The 22,184-nt window shown below is 36.5% G+C and overlaps 1 protein-coding gene across 1 annotated transcript; it reads left to right on the plus strand.

The window, feature by feature from the left end:
• Positions 1-6,098: 6,098 nt before the first annotated feature.
• On the plus strand, positions 6,099-20,539 carry LOC113749837 (phenylalanine--tRNA ligase beta subunit, cytoplasmic). Its single transcript, XM_027293705.1, has 19 exons — positions 6,099-6,267; positions 6,408-6,463; positions 6,658-6,758; positions 7,423-7,552; positions 7,693-7,808; positions 8,770-8,836; positions 9,266-9,307; positions 9,777-9,818; positions 10,034-10,110; positions 10,399-10,525; positions 10,610-10,777; positions 12,438-12,566; positions 12,663-12,764; positions 14,957-15,091; positions 15,932-16,006; positions 17,762-17,869; positions 19,428-19,523; positions 19,601-19,684; positions 20,173-20,539. Exons 1-19 carry the CDS (start codon positions 6,210-6,212, stop codon positions 20,239-20,241), a joined length of 1,782 nt encoding a protein of 593 aa, XP_027149506.1. The 5' UTR covers positions 6,099-6,209; the 3' UTR covers positions 20,242-20,539.
• The last annotated feature ends 1,645 nt before the right edge of the window (positions 20,540-22,184 follow it).

The raw sequence follows: 22,184 nt of genomic DNA on the forward strand, positions 1-22,184 counted from the left end.
TTGAGTACTTGACTTGACTAAAAGAGTAATTTTAGTAATTTATACAACTCTCAAGCCTAAAAAAGTAAACTTGTAATAACTAAATATATAATTTTTAATTAATTGCTTTGTGCTCGGTAATAAGTCAATGAACCACCGAACTTGAAAAACCAATACTCGAACTCAATTTGAATAATTGTCGAGCTACTCATGTGTAATGGTTGGGAATTGGTTGATTCGGCTAAGGACAGAAATATAGAAAGAGATAGAGAGAAAAGGTTGAGAGAAAAAAGAGGGAGCAGAATGAGTGGAAAGAAGCGGGAAAGTTGTATTCTTCAATGATCACAATTTGCATGCCTCTTTACATTAATATTGACCTATTAATAGAAAGCTTCCCCCCACTAACTAATCAGTAACCAACTTTCTGCAAGTGGTAGCCGTTATAACAATTCCAGCAAGGTAATATTTGGCTAACAGAATTTGGCTAACTATTTTTGTCTTATTTTCTGCGGAGTCATTACATTTGCCCCCCCTTAAAACAATCCTAGTCTCTAGGATTGAAGTTAGGAAATTGACTCCTGATGACTGACAGGTCTTCCCACGTTGCATCATCATTTTGTAAGTCCTTCCATTGTACCAAAATCTGCTCCACCTTGTGTCCACCCCTATCAATCCATCTACGATCCAGTATAGAGGAAGGGATGATAGAAAAAAAGCCTTCCTCACTTGGCTGGGGTAGTATTGTGCTAGCTGGAGCACCTTTTGTGGAGGGTTTTAAAAGCGAAACATGAAATACAGGGTGAATAGTAGCTCCTAGTGGTAGCTTGAGTTTATAGGCTACTGCTCAAACCTTTTTTTCAATCTGATATGGTCCATAATACTTCGCTGCTAGTTTCAAATTTTTTCGAACAGCCACAGTGGTCTGTCTATAAGGCTGTAGCTTCAGATAAACCCAATCCCCTTCAGCAAATGCCCTATCAGTCCTGTACTTGTCTGCAAATTATTTCATACGGTTCTGAGCATGTAGCAAATTTTCCTTCAGTAGGGAGTTCCAATTCACCCACTCAGATAACCAGTCTTCCACAGCAGCTACTTGGGTGTTGTCTGGTTGTAGGCATAACTGTGTTGGTTTATAACCATAGAGTGCTTGGAAGGGTGTCATCTGTAAACTCGAGTGGAAATTAGTGTTGTACCACCACTCAGCTACAGGCAAACATCTTTTCCAGTGGCCAGACTGTTGCAAACACATAGCTCTCAAGTAGGTTTCCAGACATCGATTTACTCTCTCAGTCTGTCCATCAGATTGGGGGTGATATGAGGATGAGAAACTAAGGGTAGTTCCCACCTGATGGAAAAGCTCCTGCCAAAACAAATTGGTGAAAAGCTTGTCCCTATTAGATACAATATCCACAGGCAGTCCATGCAATTTATAGATCTGTTCGAAGAACACTAGTGCAACACTCTTTGCTGTGAAATGAGACCCCATGGATATGAAATGTGCGTATTTAGTAAATTTGTCCACCACAACCATGATGACATCATGTCCCAAGGATTTTGGCAAGCCTTCGATGAAATCCATTGAGATATGTTGCCAAGCTTGTTCTGGTATTGTGAGAGGCTGTAGTAAGCCAGGGTAACTAGCTTGCTCACTTTTGCTCCTCTTGCATATGTCACATGCCTGAACATATGCTTCTACTTCCTTTTTCATTCCTGGCCAAAAGAAATAACTCTTCAACCTTTGGTATGTTCCCTGATTGCCAGAGTGGCCCCCAACTGCAGAATCTTGCATACAACTAACAAGTTGCCTCCTAAGATCAGTGGTAACTCCAATGTATACCCTCCCCTTGTATCTGATAATCCCTTGATGGTAAGAGTAATCAGGTGTACTAGAGCTGTCTATTGCGAGTGCTATTAATATTTCTTTGATTTTGTCATCTCCATTGTAGCTCTCTGATATCTTAGACAACCATAGAGGCTTGACTGCAGATATAGAGTGAATTTCCTTGTCACTTTCCTGCTTGCTTCCTCCTGCAGAACCTCCTTGCCTACTAGAAAGAGCATCTGCAACTGTATTATCCTTATCTCTCTTGTATTGGATTTCATAGTCCAATCCCATTAATTTTGCAAGCCATTTCTGTTGTAGGGAAGTAGTGATCTTTTGTTCTAGCAAATATTTCAGACTCTCATGGTCGGTTCTGATGATGAAATGAGATCCCAATAAGTAATGCCTCCATTTTCCCACAGCAGTGATCAAAGATAGCAACTCCTTTTCATAAATGGACAGTGACTGATTTTTTTGTCCCAAAGCTTGGCTCATAAATACTAGTGGTCTCCCTTGCTGCATCAGTACTGCCCCCATGGCTGTTTGGCTTGCATCCGTTTCTAATACAAAGGGCAAGGAGAAGTTGGGCAAAGCTAGTACAGGAGCCTGTGTCATAGCCACTTGAGTTGCTCAAAGGCAGATGTAGCTGCTTCATTCCAGACGAAACTGTCCTTTTTAAGCAACTCAGTTAAGGGTTTTGCTATTTTTCCATAACCTTAACAAACCTCCTGTAGTAACCAGTCAATCCAAGGAACCCTCTAAGAGCCTTAATGTTATCAGGAACTGGCCAGGACAATATTGCCTCTACCTTTGTAGGATCAGCAGAAACACCTTCAGCAGTAATTACATGTCCCAAATACTCAATTTTATCTTGACCAAAAGAACATTTAGACATCTTAGCATGTAAGGAATGAGTTCTCAAGGTGTTAAGGATAAGGGATAGGTGTTTAAGATGGCTATTCAGGTCTGAACTATAAACAAGAATATCATCAAAAAATACAAGCACAAATTTTCTGACGAAAGGTTCGAATATAGAATTCATTAAGGCTTGAAATGTCGCAGGAGCATTTGTGAGGCCAAAAGGCATCGCCAGGTATTCATAAAGGCCAGAGTAAGTTCTAAAGGCTGTTTTAGGAACATTAGAGGGGTTCATACGAATTTGATGGTAACCTGACCATAGATCTAGTTTAGAAAATGTCCTTGCATTGTATAGTTCATCAAGCAAGTCATCAATGATAGGAATGAGAAATTTATCTTTGATGGTAAGGTTGTTGAGCTGCCTATAATCAATGCACAACCTCTAGCTTCCATCCTTTTTTTGACTAGGAGAGCTGGAGATGCAAAGGGGCTGTGGCTAGGTTGTATGATACCAGATTGCAACAGGTCTTTGACCTGTCTTTCTATTTCTAATTTCTGCATGTGAGGACATCTGTAGGGATTAATTTTGAAGGGTTTAGCATCAGGTATGAGAGGTATTTGGTGGTCAAATTCTCTGATAGGGGGTAAAGATGTAGGTTCCTTAAAGATGTCCTGGTATTGGTCAAACAATTGAGTAATAGATTTTGGTACAGGAGTTACCTGACTGTTCTGTACTCTGATCATGCAAGAGTGCTGCAAAGAAGTCCTGATTTTGTTCCTGATATACTTTTGTGCTGCTGTCCCTTGCCTCATCCTCACCTTTGCCGTGTGTGCATCACTTTGTAGCAACACAGTTTCACCTTCCTTATCAAAGAATAATGGCAGCTCCTTAAAATCAAAAGTCATTGGACTGTAATGTTTCATCCAATCTACTCCAAGGATTAAATCATATGGCTCTAAGTCCAACACATATACATTCTGAGTGAAGTTGTGTCCCTGCATATCCCATTTCATATTTGGAATCCACTGATTGCATGTTAACTCCTTTCCATCAGCTATCCTCACCTTGAAAGGCTTATGATTTTGCACACCATCAGGATGTAGTTGAGCAATGGCTGATCTAATAAAATAGTTGGTACTCCCCCCATCTAGCAGAATGGATAAATCGTGCCCCTTATAGTGCCCTATCATCTTAATGGTATTGGAAGACACGTGTCCTGAGGCTGAGTGTAGTGAGAAAGCTACGTCCCTGCCAGACTTGTTCCGTTGATACTCAATGATTCTCCTTCTTCTTCATCTACTTCAGTGTCTAGCAATCCTTCCTCATCTGCTAGTACTAAATGTATCCCTCTATTCTTGCAGATGTGTCCAGGGGAAAACCTTTCCCCATATCTGAAGCACAGGTTGTGATCCTTCCTATACTGAAATTCCGTGGGGGAGATTCTCTTATAGCCTTGAGGAGAATCCTTCTTAATGCTGTTCTCGAACGCCTGAGTTGCAGGTTTCTTGTGGCTCAGGTCATTAAGGTGGGTATGTTTGCTTCCAAAAGAAATTGGTGGAGGTACCTTCACTGGTGTTTTATTTTGCTTTAAGATGATATTCAGATACTGCTCTTGCCACCTAGCCTTTTTGAATGTTGCCTGCAAAGTCTGAGGCATGTGCATCTTCACAGCAGCCTTGATCTCCTCCTTTAGTCCACTCAGAAAACTAGAAACATAATATGACTCAGAGAGGAGAGGGAGCTTCACCATGACAGCAGCCCTTAATTCTTCAAACTTCTCCTGATATGCCAATACTGCTGAATCCTGGTACAACTTATTAAACTCCTTTACCACATCTTCTCCCCCTATATCCCCAAATCTTCTACAAAGTTCTGAGGCAAACTGCCCCCACTGCACCACTCCTCGATCCTTCTTAAAGCTTTGATACCATAGATCAGCCTTGCCTTCCAGATGCAGTTCAGCTACATCCATTTGCTGGCCTTTTGGGATCTGGTATAGCTGAAAAAACTTCTCACATTTCCTGATCCATTCGCGAGGATTGGAGCCTCCAAAGCTGGGGAATTCTAGTTTGGGAACTCCTATTGGGAAATGACTCTTCTCTCCCAAAAAAGGATTGCTTCCTTCTGGACTTTTCCTGAGTGTCTGATGAAGATGGCGCTCAGATGAGTTAGGAGATTGGCCTAGAATTCCTTTTTTCCCCTGCAAGCTCCTCATGAAGGTATTGAACTGAGCACTCATCGTGACCATGAAATTCTTCATCTCTTCCTTTAGTTCAACACTATTTGCTTCCACCAGAGCCTTCATGTCCATGTAGTTAGATTCCATTTTCTCCTCCAAGGCTTGGCGTTCGATTGTACTGGATTCGAGAATAGCTTGGATTTTCGCATCTTGCTTCTTCAACGATTCCTCAAATCCCTTCATTCTGGTGCCTTCCGCCATTGTTGCTTAGATTGGAGCTTGCAATTCCGAGGAACGCAAGCTTTTATACCAAATGTAATGGTTGGGAATTGGTTGATTCGGCTAAGGACAGAAATATAGAAAGAGATAGAGGGAAAAGGTTGAGAGAAAAAAGAGGGAGCAGAATGAGTGGAAAGAAGCGGGAAAGTTGTATTCTTCAATGATCACAATTTGCATGCCTCTTTACATTAGTATTGGCCTATTAATAGAAAGCTTCCCCCCACTAACTAATCAGTAACCAACTTTCTGCAAGTGGTAGCCGTTATAACAATTCCAGCAAGGTAATATTTGGCTAACAGAATTTGGCTAACTATTTTTGTCTTATTTTCTACGGAGTCATTACATCACGCTCAACTCGTCCTTGATTTTGATCGAGTGCGAGTCAAGCTTTTAATCGAGCTACTTGCGAGCTGCTCACGAGGAGATCGGTTCTATTATATTCCTAATGGTGGTGCAGCTAAGGTTACAAATGAATCGAACCACTCGAGTCGAGTTCGAGTTAGCCAAATCGAATTCGAATTCAAAAATATTCGCGAGCTCGAGTATATATATATTTATTTATTTATTTATTTTCTTTTTATTTTAATAGTAAAACTATATATATATTCCTAATATTTTATAATTGATTAATAAAAAGTATTATTTTATTTAATTTTTTAAAAATAAAATAATTATTTTTTATTTTTTCGACCTCGAGCTTTAAATTAGAAGTTCATCGAGTTCAAGTTCGAGTTCGAGTTTGATAAAATTAAGCTAAAATCCGGCTCAATTAGATTAAAACTCAACTTGACTCGACTCGTTGCAGCTCTAGGTATCGCTATAAAAGGATCATATAGGACACATAATTAAAGTTTAAGGACTAAAATGGCCAAAACAAAAATTGATAGGCTTTAGCACGGAAGTTGAAGGACTAAAATGATCATTTACCCCAAGTAAAACAGGGGGAAAAAACTTGTTCTCTAGAATGTAAGTAACATAAACCAGGGTTTTAGCTTTTTCGTATCGGAAATCGCGAGTGAAGCCACTTAAATAAACTTCTTCTTTAGAACCCGCAGCGGCGCCATATCAGTGCCTCCGCCGACGCCGCCGCAATGCCCACCGTGAGCGTTGGCAGAGACGGACTTTTCGAAGCCCTGGGTCGTACTTACAGTAAGTCCAATAGAATCTCTTACCAATTCAAATCGATTGAATAATACGCGGACAGTGATGTGTATTTCTCGTGGCCTTGTTTTTTTTTATTTTTCTTTTTTTTTGGCACATTCTGCTATGAATGATTTCAATCTGAGCAGCTCAGGAAGAGTTCGAAGAGCTGTGCTTCAAATTCGGAATCGAGCTTGATGACGTCGTATGCTTCTTATGAATTCCTTTGATGATTTACTAATTTGCAGCATGCTTTAGTTTCTCATTTGCTATTTATTTGCAAAATGAGAGAAAAAGGAATTTTGAGAAATGATTTTTTAATTTGTTAGCTTCAAGTTTTGAGATATATAGTGGAAGAAAGTTTCAAGCATGTTTTGTTGTGCTTATGTGGAAATTCAGACAACAGAGAAGGCAATTATAAGGAAGGAAAAGCATTTGGGAGAGGAGGAAGGGTCAGAGGATGAAGAAGTAATCTACAAAATTGAGGTGCCAGCGAATAGGTATATGTAGAGAATGATATTCATATGTGTATTTGCTTGTAGGATTTTTCTATTCTTATTAGGAATATAAGAGGGAAAATTTTGGAAAAGAAGTGCTTGAACAAAATCTTCATAAAAAGGTGCAATTTTTGGTTATTTATATCATTGAGATTATCAAATGTATGTTATGCAAGGGAATTTTGTACAAAAAATGGTACCAATCATGTATAACTGTAGTACATTTTAACGATTGATGTCCTTAATAATAAATACACAAATCCTGCCTTCTTAAATATTTTTCTTCAAGCACACGATTGTTCTTTGAGGTGCACCATTTGTCTCTGGAGCTCACCCATTGGAAAGTTTCTTTAAATATAAAATATTGGGAATCAATTGCACCAAAGTATTTTGTTGATCTTGGTCTTCTGACGCTTTCCTGGTGATCATACACAATTAGTGGCTTCATTCCTCATAAGTACGTCGATATAAAGGTTGCTTGATTAATTAATAGTAGATCAGAAATGGAAAAATGGTTCCTTAGATGTGTTCCAGTGTTGGTCATAGATAACTTTCGCAAATTTTAGGCATTTTCATTTCTCTAAAGGTGCATATATTTTGTTAACTAATTAATCTCTGGAAAGGTAAACAAACGTATCATTTATTTGTATAATTTGATGTTATGCAGATATGATTTACTTTGTCTTGAAGGGTTGGCTCAGGCCCTTCGTATATTTAATGGGCTTGACCCGATTCCTACATATAAAGTTGCTGGTCTAAATAAAGAATCATTTCTCGAGATGCATGTAAAATCAGAGGTATGTGTTTTCGAAAACTAAGGAATTTTTCCCTATATTAGGACTGCAGTTGCAACAACTGGTAGATTGTACTTCACTGTTGGAGGGAATTATAGTTAGCATTGCGTAGATCCTGTTGACATTCTTGTTTGTCCTTCCAGACATCTAGGATACGGCCATATGTTGTTTGTGCAGTTTTACGAGATGTAACATTTGATGAAGCCCGCTACAACAGCTTTATTGATCTTCAAGATCGGCTTCACCAGAATATCTGCCGGTAATTTGACCACATTTTAAGAGATACTTGACAAATAATTTTTTTAGCATGTCCTGATAGTCATATCCAATAATGTGGCAGTGTCACTATATACTAATTTTGGAAATTGATGAATCTGATACTTAGACATGCACCCCTGCTTGAGTAATTGTAACATGGAAAGCTAGAAGTGAAAGAGAATATGACCAGATCTACCCCTGGGGATTCATTTAACTCATAGGTCGTAGAATTTGCTATATCAGTTGGTATCCTTGCATCTGCTGCAGAAATTTCTCAATTACTGTAGCTGTTTGCCTACTTTTCTCTAGCAACCAAGTGGTTACAATTTCCATGTGTTTCTTTTAAGAATCCACAAGTTGAAGATTCTGTTTTTCTGGTTCACAAGCTAGACAGATTGCTAGAGTATCCTTCTCTGGTCTGGAATCTCTCTCTCATTTTTTCTGTGCTGTTGTCAGCCAATTCTATTTTGAATGTGGAAAATTTGGATTTTCCTTCCATCCTGATCTTTGGCTTTGCCATGGTAAAAGACTAAAATTTCTGTCATCAAACCAATTGCAGTTTCAGATCGGTTAAGTTGGTCTTCTTCCATTTTGACATGTGGGTTTGTTGTGGTAAATGATTCTTTCTTTTTTTTTTTGGTATATTTGGGGTTTGATGGAACTAAGTTTCTTATGTATTGCTTGTCTCATGACTGGGAGCAAATTAATCTCCGTAAAGACAGAATATGTGTTAATTATAATTACCACATTACCTATATGCTTTGTTTTACAGGAAACATACTAAATATACTTAGTGATGCCCGTGTAGTTTGTGCCACTGAGATTTGAATTGTTGAATTTGTTCTGATGCATGCAATTCTCTTGAAGCTTTGGCTGCCATGACCAATACCCTTTATATATTGCAACGGCTTTTGAAGGTATTAAACTTTTGTTTTCTTACTCTTCAATTGTTCTCCATTTAGGCGAAGAACATTGGTGGCAATTGGTACGCATGACTTAGATACAATTGAAGGCCCGTTCACATATGAGGTACACTGTTTTTTTGTTTCCTGTAGACAGATTTTGACATAATAGATGTCTTTATTGTGCATATACTTGGTATGAAAATTGATATTAGTTTAATATCTTTATTTCATTAGTTTAGATTTCTGTTACAGAGCTTGTTTGCATGCTTAGGAGTTAAAATCTGTAACTCATGCCTCATGGTTAGAATATAACTGAAAGTTTGAATTTCCAGACTGTTTCTGCTACCTTTTTGTGGAGTAGAAGTTTGAATCTATTGAAGCTTGACAGACAGCATGGATGCTTCCCTCTTGTAGTTGGTTGAATAAGCATTCTGATAATTCTTTTCTTCCTGTTGTGTGGAGGAGTTGATGTATGTTTTGTAAAATATATTGTAATTGTGAAATTCATGTATGTTGGCTCTTGGTACTTACTCAAGTTTCATTTCAATTGTAGGCTTTGCCTCCTTCAGAAATTAATTTTGTGCCATTGAAGCAGGTAGGACCATTATTTTCTAGCTTGAATCTGTGTTTTGAGATTTCTGAGTCAAGACTGGATTTAGTATTATTGCAACAACAAATTTATGTGGAGATCCAAAAAAAGATATTGGATGGGAACTTTGTGATGTCAGCTCTTGAACGAACCATTTCTTACTGGTACCAAGGTGTCAAGTGATATGGTAAATCCAATATGTTTTTGTAAAAATATCTGCTGATATGACATAAAGAAACCATCTGGGGAATTAATGGTATTTTTCTGTCAATAATGAAAGGCAGATGACAAAGTTCTTTGTCTAATTCTTGTTATCTCTGTGTGGTTTTGTGTCAGTTTTAAAGAATGATTTCTAAATGCGCCTGTTGAATTTTCCTATTATTAAACATGTTTACTTGGTCCGAATACTTTTCAGCTAGAAGTTTTTCATGTCATCCATTACTATGACTGATTTGTGGGTTTTGTGTTTGTTTAGACAAGGGAGTTCGCTGCCAATGAATTGATGGAATTCTATCAAGTAAGCAATTACTACTAAGCAATTCTAGGCTTCTCTTCGATCTTATTTTTGTTAATGTTCACTTTTGTATACCATGATTCTTTTCTGTAGGCATTATCCAATTTTTCTATTGGATTATTTTGATTCGTGTGGTTTTTCTATACTCAAACTTTTATTGGTCTATGGTGGTCATTGATGCAAAGTTTGACAAGTTGCTTTCCTTATTATATGCGCAGTCAGATCAAAAGCTGAAGAAATTCTTACACATCATTGAGGGTTCACCTGTTTTCCCTGTCATATATGATCAGAACAGGTAATTACGGTTTACTAGTTCTCAATGTTTATTATATGATGGCACTTGCTTGTGCAGCCTTAGGCAATTGGTTTCCTCATTGTCCAAATTCTTTTGTTTTCTTTTCAATTCTTTAAGAATGATTAAACTTCCTGAGATTCTGTTAGGTAATGTGTTTTTTGGAACAGTATAAGCTCCATGTATCTCATATTTCTCCTGGTGTTAGAAGTTTAAGTTTTGTCACTTGTATGCTGTTTGTCTTGAGAAATTTGTTTATGGTTTCTCTGATGTAAAGAAACTCTTCTGCAGAACTGTTTTGTCTTTACCCCCAATAATCAATGGTGCTCATTCTGCCATTACTTTAAAGACAAAAAATGTTTTCATTGAATGCACTGCGACTGACTTAACAAAGGCCAATATCGTTTTGAACACTATGGTAAGAAACTGGAGCCCTTAGATGGTGTTCGTAATTGTCTTGTTTGGTTCCCGCAAGTATTTTTGATTGTGCATCGTTTTGCAGGTGACCATGTTCTCAGTGTATTGTAAAGAAAAATTCCAGGTTGAACCAGTGAAAGTAATTTACCCTGATGGGAAATCATATTCTTGCCCTGACCTATCAGTCTACCACATGGATGTGCCTTTGTCATACATAACCAGAATAGTTGGAGTCTCTTTGCCAGAGAAGGAGGTATTATGTTTTGTGTCATTTGTTTTCTGTACTCGTCTTTGCTTAATAATCCTGAACTTGCATCCTCTTAATTACTAGACCATCAAACTTCTAAATAGATTGGATACATTAACTATCTTCAGCAGTAAATTTGTCTGCCTTTTCAAGTGATTTCTTTTGCTGCAGTTGTCAACTACAGAGCTCTTCTTTCCATTCTTCTGTCTCTTCCCTCGTCTCTGAGCTAGAATAGCTTCCCTTTCTGGTTTTGTAGCTACAACATGACCTAATGCATTCAACTGCACATGGTTTGAAGCGTTACCGCCTCTTACTGCTTTATAATACAGGTCTTTTTATGTTAAGCAGTTGTACAGGCTAGACTGAGAGCTGATGGGTGGGTTTTCAATATTTACATATAATCATGAATCATCATTTTTTGCTAGTGTAATCTGGCAGTAGTTGCAAAGTTTGTAATCAAATTAAAGAGCATCTTCTAGAAGTTGCTCCTTGATTCCTTGAAAACTGGAGCTTTTTGAAGTAGCAACAGGTCAGTAAATGAAAAAATATTTTCTAATGTTTCTTTTATAGGTCAGGTCAAAATGATTTTAAGGCTTTTAAGCTAACTTTCATCTGGCTATCTTTTCAAGTTCCTATTGTATGTTATCCTCTATTAGCAAATAAGTCTTTCTATTAAATTAGTTATTGCCAAATTGACAGTGATGAGGTAAATTCAAATTCATGAACTTGACAGGTTGAAATTTTTGCTGCTTACGGACGTTGAAAATTTCATTAAAATTTTCCAAACTTCTAAAAGGATGTATGTGCATCTTATATTATGGCCTAGCACTACTATGCTAAGTTTTTGGCTGCCAGAAGCATCAATAGTTCTGAGATTTGTGTTCCTGCTTTTCTTACTCATGCCTTTTTTTCATGTTTTCGGGATGAGGAATGAGATAAAAATTAGACGTATGAAACTCTCTTTGCATCCACTCTTTTCCAACCCACTTTAAAAGTTGTGATTGGCTATACTTTCTTAAAACCAGAACTTAAAAAATCTGCTTGTTCTAAACTTGTTTACCAGGTTCATTATAGATTCAGTTTAAGGGTTTGAAAAAGTTTGATTATACTAGCTGAGTTTGGATTGTTAATGTGCAATTAACTGTATAGTTGTGGGATTGTAACAACCTTTAAATCTACCATATGTTTCGGTTAGAATAAACTCTAGCATGATAATGCCTTGGTAGTGATATTCATCTTGATATGTTCAAGTCTATGTATGTGTCACATTTAGTCACAGGTATACAAAAGTCTGGCTATATACATTATTATACATCAATTATTCTTATGTACATAGATCCTTGTCAACCAGAATCTATTAATACACACAAGAATGATGAATTGAATACTGCACAATGGCATAAACAAATACTCGAACTAAATGATTTTAAATAAAAAATAAATCTACCTGCTTGCATTGTCTATAGATTGCATGATGCACAGTTGGATGGGATAATCACTTCCTCTTTATAGTCATTCTCTCTGTTTAAGAACTGCATCCCACCCACTATTTAACTAAAGGCTGGAAAGTAAGAGGTGCTTGCTGTATATTTTTCTGTGTAAAACTGTGTTTTCATGTTCTGGCCACCTACATCCTCACTAATTTGACAGGGTCAACTTGTTTCAGGTAGCCAGTTTACTATATAGAATGCAATTAGAAGCCAAGCTGTCTATATCAGGAGATGAAACGGTCAACTTTACCGTGTCTGTACCACCTACCAGAAGTGATATTCTGCATCCTTGTGATGTGGCTGAGGTAGTTTCCTGACTTTTTTTTCCTTTTTAAGACTAATGCACATTATTTGTCATTTTATAATATCATTAATTGACTATAGCTTTCTTGTTTCTCAAGGATGTTGCAATAGCTTATGGGTACAATGAAGTACCCAAGACAAAACCTTCATCTTTGAAGCCATGTTCGTTGAATCAGCTGAGTGATCTAATCAGGATGGAGGTAATGGTTATGTCATCCCTTGTGTTAGTCACTGACTTGATAAATTAAAGAATTTTTTTTTGAAAATTATACCCTCATTTGCTATGCTTTCATGTGGTTTGATAGCCAATTTTGACAGATTGGCAACAAGCACAACACTTTTGCAATTGGGTGGGGAATTTGGAAAGCAAAATATAATTTTGACCTAAAGTGCGTGTTGTAATAATCTAGTAACTGTTAGGTTTTTGCTCTAATTTTAGAGAATGATGTCTATTGAAAATATAATCTGTGCTAAATGTGAATTTATGTGGATACAGTGTTTTTTCCTGTTTTGTTAGTAAAGATGGTCTCGGATGTTTCACCTTCTAAGCCTGTTCACTTTGTTAGAGAGGAATATTCTCTCTTTACTGTCTTTTTTATATGTTGGTGTGGGTTGGAGAGAGGGGGGGTTCTCATGACTTAATATGTGACTTATTGGTTTTTTCAAGGTTGCTACCTGTGCATATTTTGGTATCTGCTGTTTAGAAATACTAAAATATTGGAACCTGATAATATCTAAATTGTGCTCTTGGTGTTTCAATAAGACAAACCATGCATCATCTTTGATGGGTTGTGATTTGCCTTATTTTTTTGCTTGCAAACAACTTAAATATATGGGGCAGTACACATCCGTTGAATTCTGCTATAGTAATGCAGATAATTTTTCTTTTAATGACAAAATTATGGTCATTTCCTGCGACAATTTCGTATACCAGCGATTCCTTCCCAAAATATCTTTACTCGTGCGAACAGCCACTTTTGGCTTCATGGTTAAGTGTTTCTGACTTCCGATTCTTTTTTTCTTTAAAGGTAGTCATGCACTGACACAGAGATCATGAGTTAGAAGTTTAAACTGAAACACAAGTTATGAAATAAGCCACTGGTACATTGCCATAAAACAGATTTTTTTTTTCCTAAAACCTTGAAATCTACCCTTATGTGAGCTTTCTTACAGACTAGATCGCTATATGTCTTTTCTTTAGTAAGTTTGATGGGAAATATCTATTTGTTTATAAATCTTGTTACTTGTCATCTAACCACCCGTATGGCGTACTTAATGGTTGCCAGCATGGCCGTTAGCACCGCCTCAAATGCCAGCATCGAGAGCCAGATCTTCAAGAAGCGCTGAAACCTTTTGTGGATTGAACATGGGTTAGAAGTGTATTTAAGAAGGCAAAGAAGAACTGGTCTTGCTTCCTAAAAGTCAAAGTTTAAATGTGGTTATGCTTATTTTACATCACCATAGCAAGGGAAGAATAAAGACAGCTACAGGTGGAGAGAGAGAAAGAGAGAGAGAGAGAGTGTGTGTGTGAAAGTGAGATGAACTGCTGTTTTTGGGTTGCAACAGGGGGGCTAGCTGCTAGCAAAATGGTGGTGCCAGTGAGACACAAGTGGTGAGGGAAACATAATTGATTCATGTGTTAAAAAATGAAGATAGTGGAAAAGTGGAGAAAAAAAGACGAAGATAAAAGGAAAAGAATATAACCTTCTGTCGTTGCTTGTGAAAATAGTGCAACTGGACCCAAGGGAATGTTAGTGAAAGATTTTGATTCTGTGGATGAAACCATGTTAATGTCTTTGACTCTAGAAATTCCTGCAGAGAGCTAGAGTAGTTCACTTGTGACAAGGAGGAGTTAAACCAATTATCTTAAAAGGTAGTTGGACTAAGGGCTCCTTTAATTTACTTTTCATTGTCTTTGGTTGGGGGGGAAAAGATGGATATTATATAGTTGTTGCTAGATGTATTAGAAGGCAAAAGCTTCTCTGGAATTTTATCGAAATTTGATACAAAGTTAAGTATATAATTTCAATGGCCAGAAGTGTAAAAAGTTTCTCTTGGTTCTGTATAAGCAGAAAGAGTTAACAAGGGAGGTTATTGTTATTTGAAAAGTAAGAGCAGGTGCTTGTGCAGGGAAAAATCTCGGGGAAGGCTGTTTTGCCTTAATTGGAATACAATGTTCAGTCGTGCTTATCTTGAAAATACCTAGTAGTTTGAATTTTGCTGAATTGATTTGCTATTTGGTTGTCCTTGTGGTCTCCCATGGCTTTGCATAATAATACATTTTTCTCTGTAGTGTGGTCATATTTTCATTAGTATTGTTCACGTGGAATATGATTTAATCAGTTCCATGATTCTAACTTTGGTTTCGTTCCTTTTTTGCTTTACAATTTAGATTGCAATGGTTGGTTTCACAGAAGTCCTAACATGGATACTTTGCTCATATAAAGAGAATTTCACCATGCTCAACCGCAAGGATGATAAAGCAACAGCAGTAATCAATGGAAATCCTCGTTCTGCTGATTTTGAGGTTGGTTTTATTTATAGTGTGATCACGTAAAGATTTAACATTATGGTGTTCTTGCTGACTACATATAATGGTTTTTCTTAAATTTTTTTTTTTTGCTTGGATTTTTCCAAATTGGTTTCCTGGTCTGGTAATATGACGCAACAGTGGATATCTTATGCAGTCTTTTTAAAATGTGTATTGTGAAGTTTGACAGTGATGCATGTTGACAGTAACCAATTTGTGTTATGTATCTTTATGTCATTTTATAAACATTAGAAAAATAAAGAAAGGGATGAACAGTTATGGAAGATCTCCTACATCTTCATGGTACCCTTTGCTGAGAATTGTGACATCTAGTTTTCATGAATAACTTGATGGTTATATTTGATGTGTTTAGAAGGGAACTTAATAGGCTGCGCACCTCCTGTAAATAAGAAATGGGAGTGCTCTTGCCAGTCTTTTGGATTAGCATTGTGGTTCCTTCTAGTTTTCAGTATAGTCAGTGATCTTCTCCATTTTGTTGAGTTGTGCCTCCGAGAGATACATGATACAGCTCTTTTGTTTCTATGTACTCTGGAAGAGTTTAAAAAGCATGAGTTCAATAGCATATGCTGTTTGAACTGGGAAACTCCATGATAATGATTTTTCAAGAGGACAGGTATCTAAAAGGCTCTATCAAATTTTCTCTGTTGATTTTGTAGAAAATCTTGTTTATTCATCAAGTGATTGGAATGGATTCATTAAATTAGTAAAAGATTATTCACATAGCATCCCCCACTTTTCACTTGTAAAATGGTATGTATTTGCTCTTATCTGCCACATTCGTTCTCAGCATGGTCTGCTGCATGTTTAAATCTGCAGGTGGTGCGCACCAGTCTCATGCCTGGCATACTAAAAACAGTTGCACACAACAAAGATCATCCAAAACCTATCAAGGTAAATGGCATTATTTGCTGGTCCCTGCAAATGCATAATTTAAATTAACTTTGACATCATTGTAATGTTTTACTACACGTCTCAAGAAACAGAAGTATGAAGTGGCATTAAATGATAGGCTCGTCTTCTGGGTTCCTTTCACTCGCAGATGATTTACTCAGATGACAGTAACTTATAGGTTTATGAACAATAATAATAACATCTGCACCGAGTGCACTAAAGCGAGGGGCTTAAACGTGAAATCAGATCTCAGTGCACTAATTTCTGAAGTGTCTCATGCTCGTTTGTATGGCCTTATTTTGGAATGTCTATAACTAAAGATGCTGATGAATAAGAGATTCTAGCATAGAACAGTGCAAATAAGTGCACCAAAGGCCAAAGTTTACAAACTAAAGTGCCATAACAAATAACATAACCATGGTTAGAGATATATATAATGCGAGATATACCAAACAAGCAGTTAAACTTCAACCAGTGAGGAAATTTCTTGCTACTGAGTTTATTAAATGAATGTAATATTGAGCTTCACGACTTCATCAATTATGTATAGAGAATTGAGGCTTAACCTATTTATAATCAGTTATGCTATGCTTCTACACCAAAATGATATCCCACTACTCACTAATCTAGGCTTAAGAAAAAACAAGCAGAGTTCTTATGGTTCTTAAGAAAAGCAAAGCCCAAAAACATAGACAGCAAAGGATTAGAGCTTTCTGTTTTCCTTTTCAATAACAGTATATGCTTCAGCATTCCTTTGCACTTAGTGTGCTTTTCCAGCACCTGAGAATAATGGCTGACTTTGGACTCCAGCAACTGCTAGTTTGCACTTTGCTTTGTTTTGTGCTTAAGCATGCGCTTTTGACCAACACAAGTGGTTGAGCAACTCTTGTGTCCTCACCACACACGTGGCAGTTGAGTGGTGCAGAAAAAGTAGTAGGTATCCCGAGGACATCATCTGAAAGCCTCAATGGTAGTAATTCAAATTTTAGATTTACCAAAAAGTTGGTTCGGTTCTTCCCTTCCAAAAATCAACTTTAAATCAAAGTTCCCTACATCGTTTCTCTAAATGCTATTGATTTGCTTTCACCTTTCTCCTTTTAGTTTTTGTCAACTCTTTAAGTTCTAAGAACTAAACTTGCGAGCAATAGAGCTTGGAAATGGGCTAATGTGAAATCCATGTATCAATTGATTGCTAGCCTCCTTTAATGAATAAGAACTGTAATTTATGACCTTAAAAAGCAAAAGATTAGTAGGTGAGGACAGAATTAAATAGACATTTATTTTTTGTTTGGAGATGGAAGTTTGGTTGATTGGGATGTGCTGAATTTTGAACATTGGTGACTTAGTGGTTTGTAGATGGAGACTTTAGGGTTGTGGATTAGGCTTTTAAGATATGACTTTGAGGTATCTCATATATTCTTGATCCTTTTTTTTTTTATTTTTTTTATTTATTTTTACTTAGTCTGTTTGTCAGTGGATTGTTTTTGAAAGACCAGGTAACTTTAAACACCTCAATTCAAATGCTTGAAATAAGAACCCAAGGTTCCTCTGTTTTGGCCTGGTGGGTTTTAGGATCACTGGGATTGGTAGGTATGTGCTTTGGTGAACCGGTCAAACTGATTGATTTGGGCCAGATTTTCATAGGACTCTGTTTTAGGCATTAACATTATGCCTGTTGCTGATTATGTTGCCATGCAGACATTCTGGATATTAATTGTATGATCAAAATTTTCTGATACTTCATTATCATTTTAGATATTTGAGGTGGGTGATGTAGTGCTATTGGATGAGTCAAAAGATGTTGGTGCAACAAATCGTCGTCACATTGCAGCTTTATATTGTGGTGCTAATTCTGGGTTTGAGGTAATTGTTCTTTCCCATAGTATAGTTGTCATCTAAAAATTTATATTTTTAGAATACATGTGATATTTTTTGGAGAATCTGACCTTTGCTTGAAAGTATGCCATGTTTCTTTGTGCTTGGAAACAGGTAGTGGTTTTTGACCCTTGTGTTAATTTATTTCTACAAGGTGGTGCAAGTACTATACAATCTTCAGTTTTGTGCTTGATGTGTTTGTTGGTGAAGGCTTGAAGAGGGTGTCTCTGCAATTGAATTACAAGGAGATTTTTTCTTTTGTGCTAATTATTGGATACTACGACTAATCTGAACAATTATTATTTTTGTTGTTGGAACATCAACTGCAGCTCAAGCTGTGCCTAACAAACGTAATTTTGATAATTGTAGGAAGAAAGTTGAGCTCAGCTAGAGAAAAATTCATTTGAGCTTGCTTTAACAATTAAACAAAAGTTCCTGGAAGTCTTACTAAGTTATCATTGTTTTTTTATTAATGCATTTGGATTGGGAAGGTTTCCAATGAAAGGGGGAAACTGTGATTATTACATATTTTAAGGAGGTGGGAAGGGTGCATACATGTTATTCTTTTTTCTAAGCAAGGTGATGGCACAGGAGGTCAGATCTTAGATGGGAGAACCGTGCTGGTGGAGATGGGGGAAGGATAGGAAATTTTGGTGTGATATTTTGGTATGTAAATGGGGGAGCACATTTTTTTTTTAATCTGCCTGGAGGAAGGAACAAGGTGTTGGGCAGACTGCTTGGGTGTTTTTGATGTTTGTTTGTGTTTACACAATTGTGGATGGCTCTAGTGGGCATTAGCTAATTACTGTGATGGTTAAAAGTGTGTTATTGAGGGACATGATATTCCTTTCAAAACCTGAACCTTGAAATTTAAAGATTAAGCATGTTAACTGTATTTTATATTTTTACTTTTATTTTTTGTTTTTGCCATTATGAAGATTGTTTTTGTTTGCATCTTTCAGTTTGGCTTTTGCATTGAAAGCTTTTACTGCAGGCATTTATGTAATTTAACAAAAGATACTATAAAATATTGGGGCTTAATTTTGATCAAAAGCAACATTGAAACTGAAATTGTTTGGATGAAACTGTGGGAAGTATTTGATTTTGAGAAACTCCTTTTGCTTTTATCTCTTTTTCTTTCCTATCTTTTTATTGAACTTTGTGTTTATCTTTAACTTGGCCTTTGGGGATAGAGTGGAGAAAATTCAAAATTTCAGCATTTTGTTCTACACGAAGATGCTGCTTGTAGTTTTCCAAATCTAAGAGGTTTAATTGTAACATGGACAATTTTGAAGGGATCTATGCATGATAGTCTTGTATCGGGAACTTCATGATTTGTTTATTTTGTGAATTTCAAGTATCCAAATCCAATAAGCACATGATATAGCTTCTGGCCATTGTTTACGAAATTCATTTGCTTTTCATCATCACTATTTTCCAGGGCTTTAAATTCATCATTCATGCGATTTTTCAATCATGATATTTATATTGCTGAAGTTGTAAGTGGCAGCCTCTAGATTAATTGACTTGATATTTTCTTTTGCAGCTGATACATGGTCTGGTAGACAGAATTATGGAAGTGACTGGAACACCTTTTGTATCACCTGGGGATGATGTGGGCTACTATATCAAAAGTGCAGATGTAAGGCTTATTGCAATAATTTCTTGAAACTACATTTCTGCAGTGTGATATATATGCATTTTGACTGCTTGCTGTAGGAGCCTGAATTTCTTCCCGGTAGACAAGCAAGCATCATTTACAAGGGGAAGCAGATAGGGACCTTTGGTATAGTGCATCCAGAGGTATGTCACTTGACATTCAAGTGAATGCTTTGTAGGTCAAATTTAAGGTGCAAGAACCAGCTGCCCTTTTCTTGGACTGATTGATAGTGAATAGGCTACTAAGCTTGAAGATCTTGAATATAAGTTCTATACAGTATTCATATAAAGCGAGCTCATTTTGAGGCTGCATCATTTCAATTTTTTGGTGTGGTGCATTTGGTTTTACTAGTCTAATTATACCCATTTATAATTCTGTACACACAAGGTTCAACACTTAAATCTGTATTCTTAATCATATATCAAGCTTCCATGCCAATTTTTACACCTGGTTCACTATACATAAATGAGAATGCTCTTTTAGCTGATTCTATGATCTGTATGCAATTTTTTGTTTCTCGAGGCATTCTGTAATTAACTGCCACTAGCACAGAACGTGACTATAATTCTTTGTTGTATTTGATGACTATCAATATTTAGTATCCTTTATTTCTTTATCTTGTGGATATCAGGTGTTGCAAAACTTTGACATTCCAGATCCGTGCTCCTTCGTCGAGCTTAACATGGAGATCTTTTTGTAGGGATAGATCTTCAATATCATCTAAATATGTATCTCTTGTATTCTTCCTAGAACTTCATTCATAGCAAGGCTACGCAATTCATACTCTATTTCCTGTAATCTGTAGAATCTGTTCTCGGGCACCTGGTATTGATGATTAGTCCAGGAGTAGACGCTCAGTTTGATTTTTTTTTCTTTTTTTTTTCCGAATAGAAAAACGGTTCTCATGTAAAGCTACTTGTGCAACTGTTTCTGGTATCCGTCACTAGATCGGAGTGTTCTCCATTTTTAATATTAATATCTAAATAGTTATATCTAGAGATCTTGATCTAAGGATGCCAGTGTTTGGCGAATTTATGTAAATAATGGCAAAAGAACAAATCATGACAAATTTGATGTTCCGGAGAAAGTAGTTTCTTAGCAAGAGTTGCTGCAAATGAGAGCGTTGAACAAAATTGAATTTATATTAGCTTTTATTAAAATATAAGTCGCACAACAACTTATAGGAATATAATTTTTTTTTAATGTAAGTCGCATAGTAATTTATAGGAATATAATTTTTGGCGCCATCATTGTAGATGCCAGCATTCACATTTGATTAGCCAAGTTTCTAATTTTCATTTGTGTTTACTATAGAAATCGATATGTCTTTCGTAGAAATTGATATGTGTTAGTAGCTAGTAATTCAATAATTTCTTCAAGGGATATACCTGCTGTGGATGATGGTTGTTGTTGCTGATATTGATGTTGAAGACCTATGGTCTTCTTGTATAATTAAAGTTGGAGTTATTCCACCATCCTTGATCATACATGTTTGAATAAGGGTTATATCACATTTTAGACAGGGTTGGAAAACCTCCAAAAGTATTGATTGCGACTAGAGCTGTTAAATGGAACGAGCAGCTCGAAAGCCATTGAGATCGATTCGATAAGACTTGAGTTTGACTCGTTAATTGAGATAAACGGGTTGAGTTCAAGATTGAGATATGCTCGTTTAATTAACAAGTCGAGCTTAACAAGCCGAGTAAATTTGACTCGTTTGTTATCTGAGTAGTTTGCTTACGCTCGATAACGAATGGTACATATGTCATTTCACAATTCAAAAGTATAAAAATTGAAAATTATAGACTTTATTGCGGTCACTTTGCACGAGCACGAGCTCGTACAAGTTCGACTCGTTTGTGATAAACAAGTCGAGCTCGAACTTGAGCTCGAGCCACATGTTCCATTTGACAAGTCGAGCCCAAGCACATTTCAAAGCTCGTCCGCCGAGTCGAGCGAGCTGGAGTCGAGTTCGGCAGCCAAATACTCGGCTCGACTAACAGCACTAATTGCGACACAAGTCATTTTGAAATGCAAGACACATGTCGGTTGAATGATTCGAGACATGACAAATTTCACAGGTTACAACAGCCAATTTTTCTACAAGAGAGGTTAATGTATGTAAATGTTGATCATTAGAAAAGACACGAGCTTCATTAACCCTTCTAAGAATAAAATTCAGTCTATCACCAAAATATTGAATATTAGCAGTCATAAATTAGTAAAAAAATAAGAGAAAAATTAAAATTAAAATAAGATGAACTTAAAAAGGAACAAATTAATCAAGCACAGTCCCCGACAATGGCGTTAAAAATTGACAGTTGTCGAACTTTTGTAATCATAAATACCTACTCAAATAAAATACAAATTTTTGTATATAACAGTGACTAAGGTCAAATTCACAAGGACTGAAAAAAATTTGTTTACGGGGGATTTTTATAAAATTGGGAATAATTAAAGAACTCAAATAAAAAGGACTAAATTACAATTAATTGAAATTGAATCAATAATAAACAAACTCTAGCCAAGAAATAATTTTGAAAATGGTTCACTCAATTGGTCATTGATGCAATAATAACTTCATTTGCTCACTGATAAACAAGTTATAACTACGAAATAAATGATGACAATCAACTTCTCCTT

This window comes from Coffea eugenioides, chromosome 10 (genome assembly GCF_003713205.1).
Source record: "Coffea eugenioides isolate CCC68of chromosome 10, Ceug_1.0, whole genome shotgun sequence".
NCBI classification, from domain to species: Eukaryota; Viridiplantae; Streptophyta; class Magnoliopsida; order Gentianales; family Rubiaceae; genus Coffea; species Coffea eugenioides.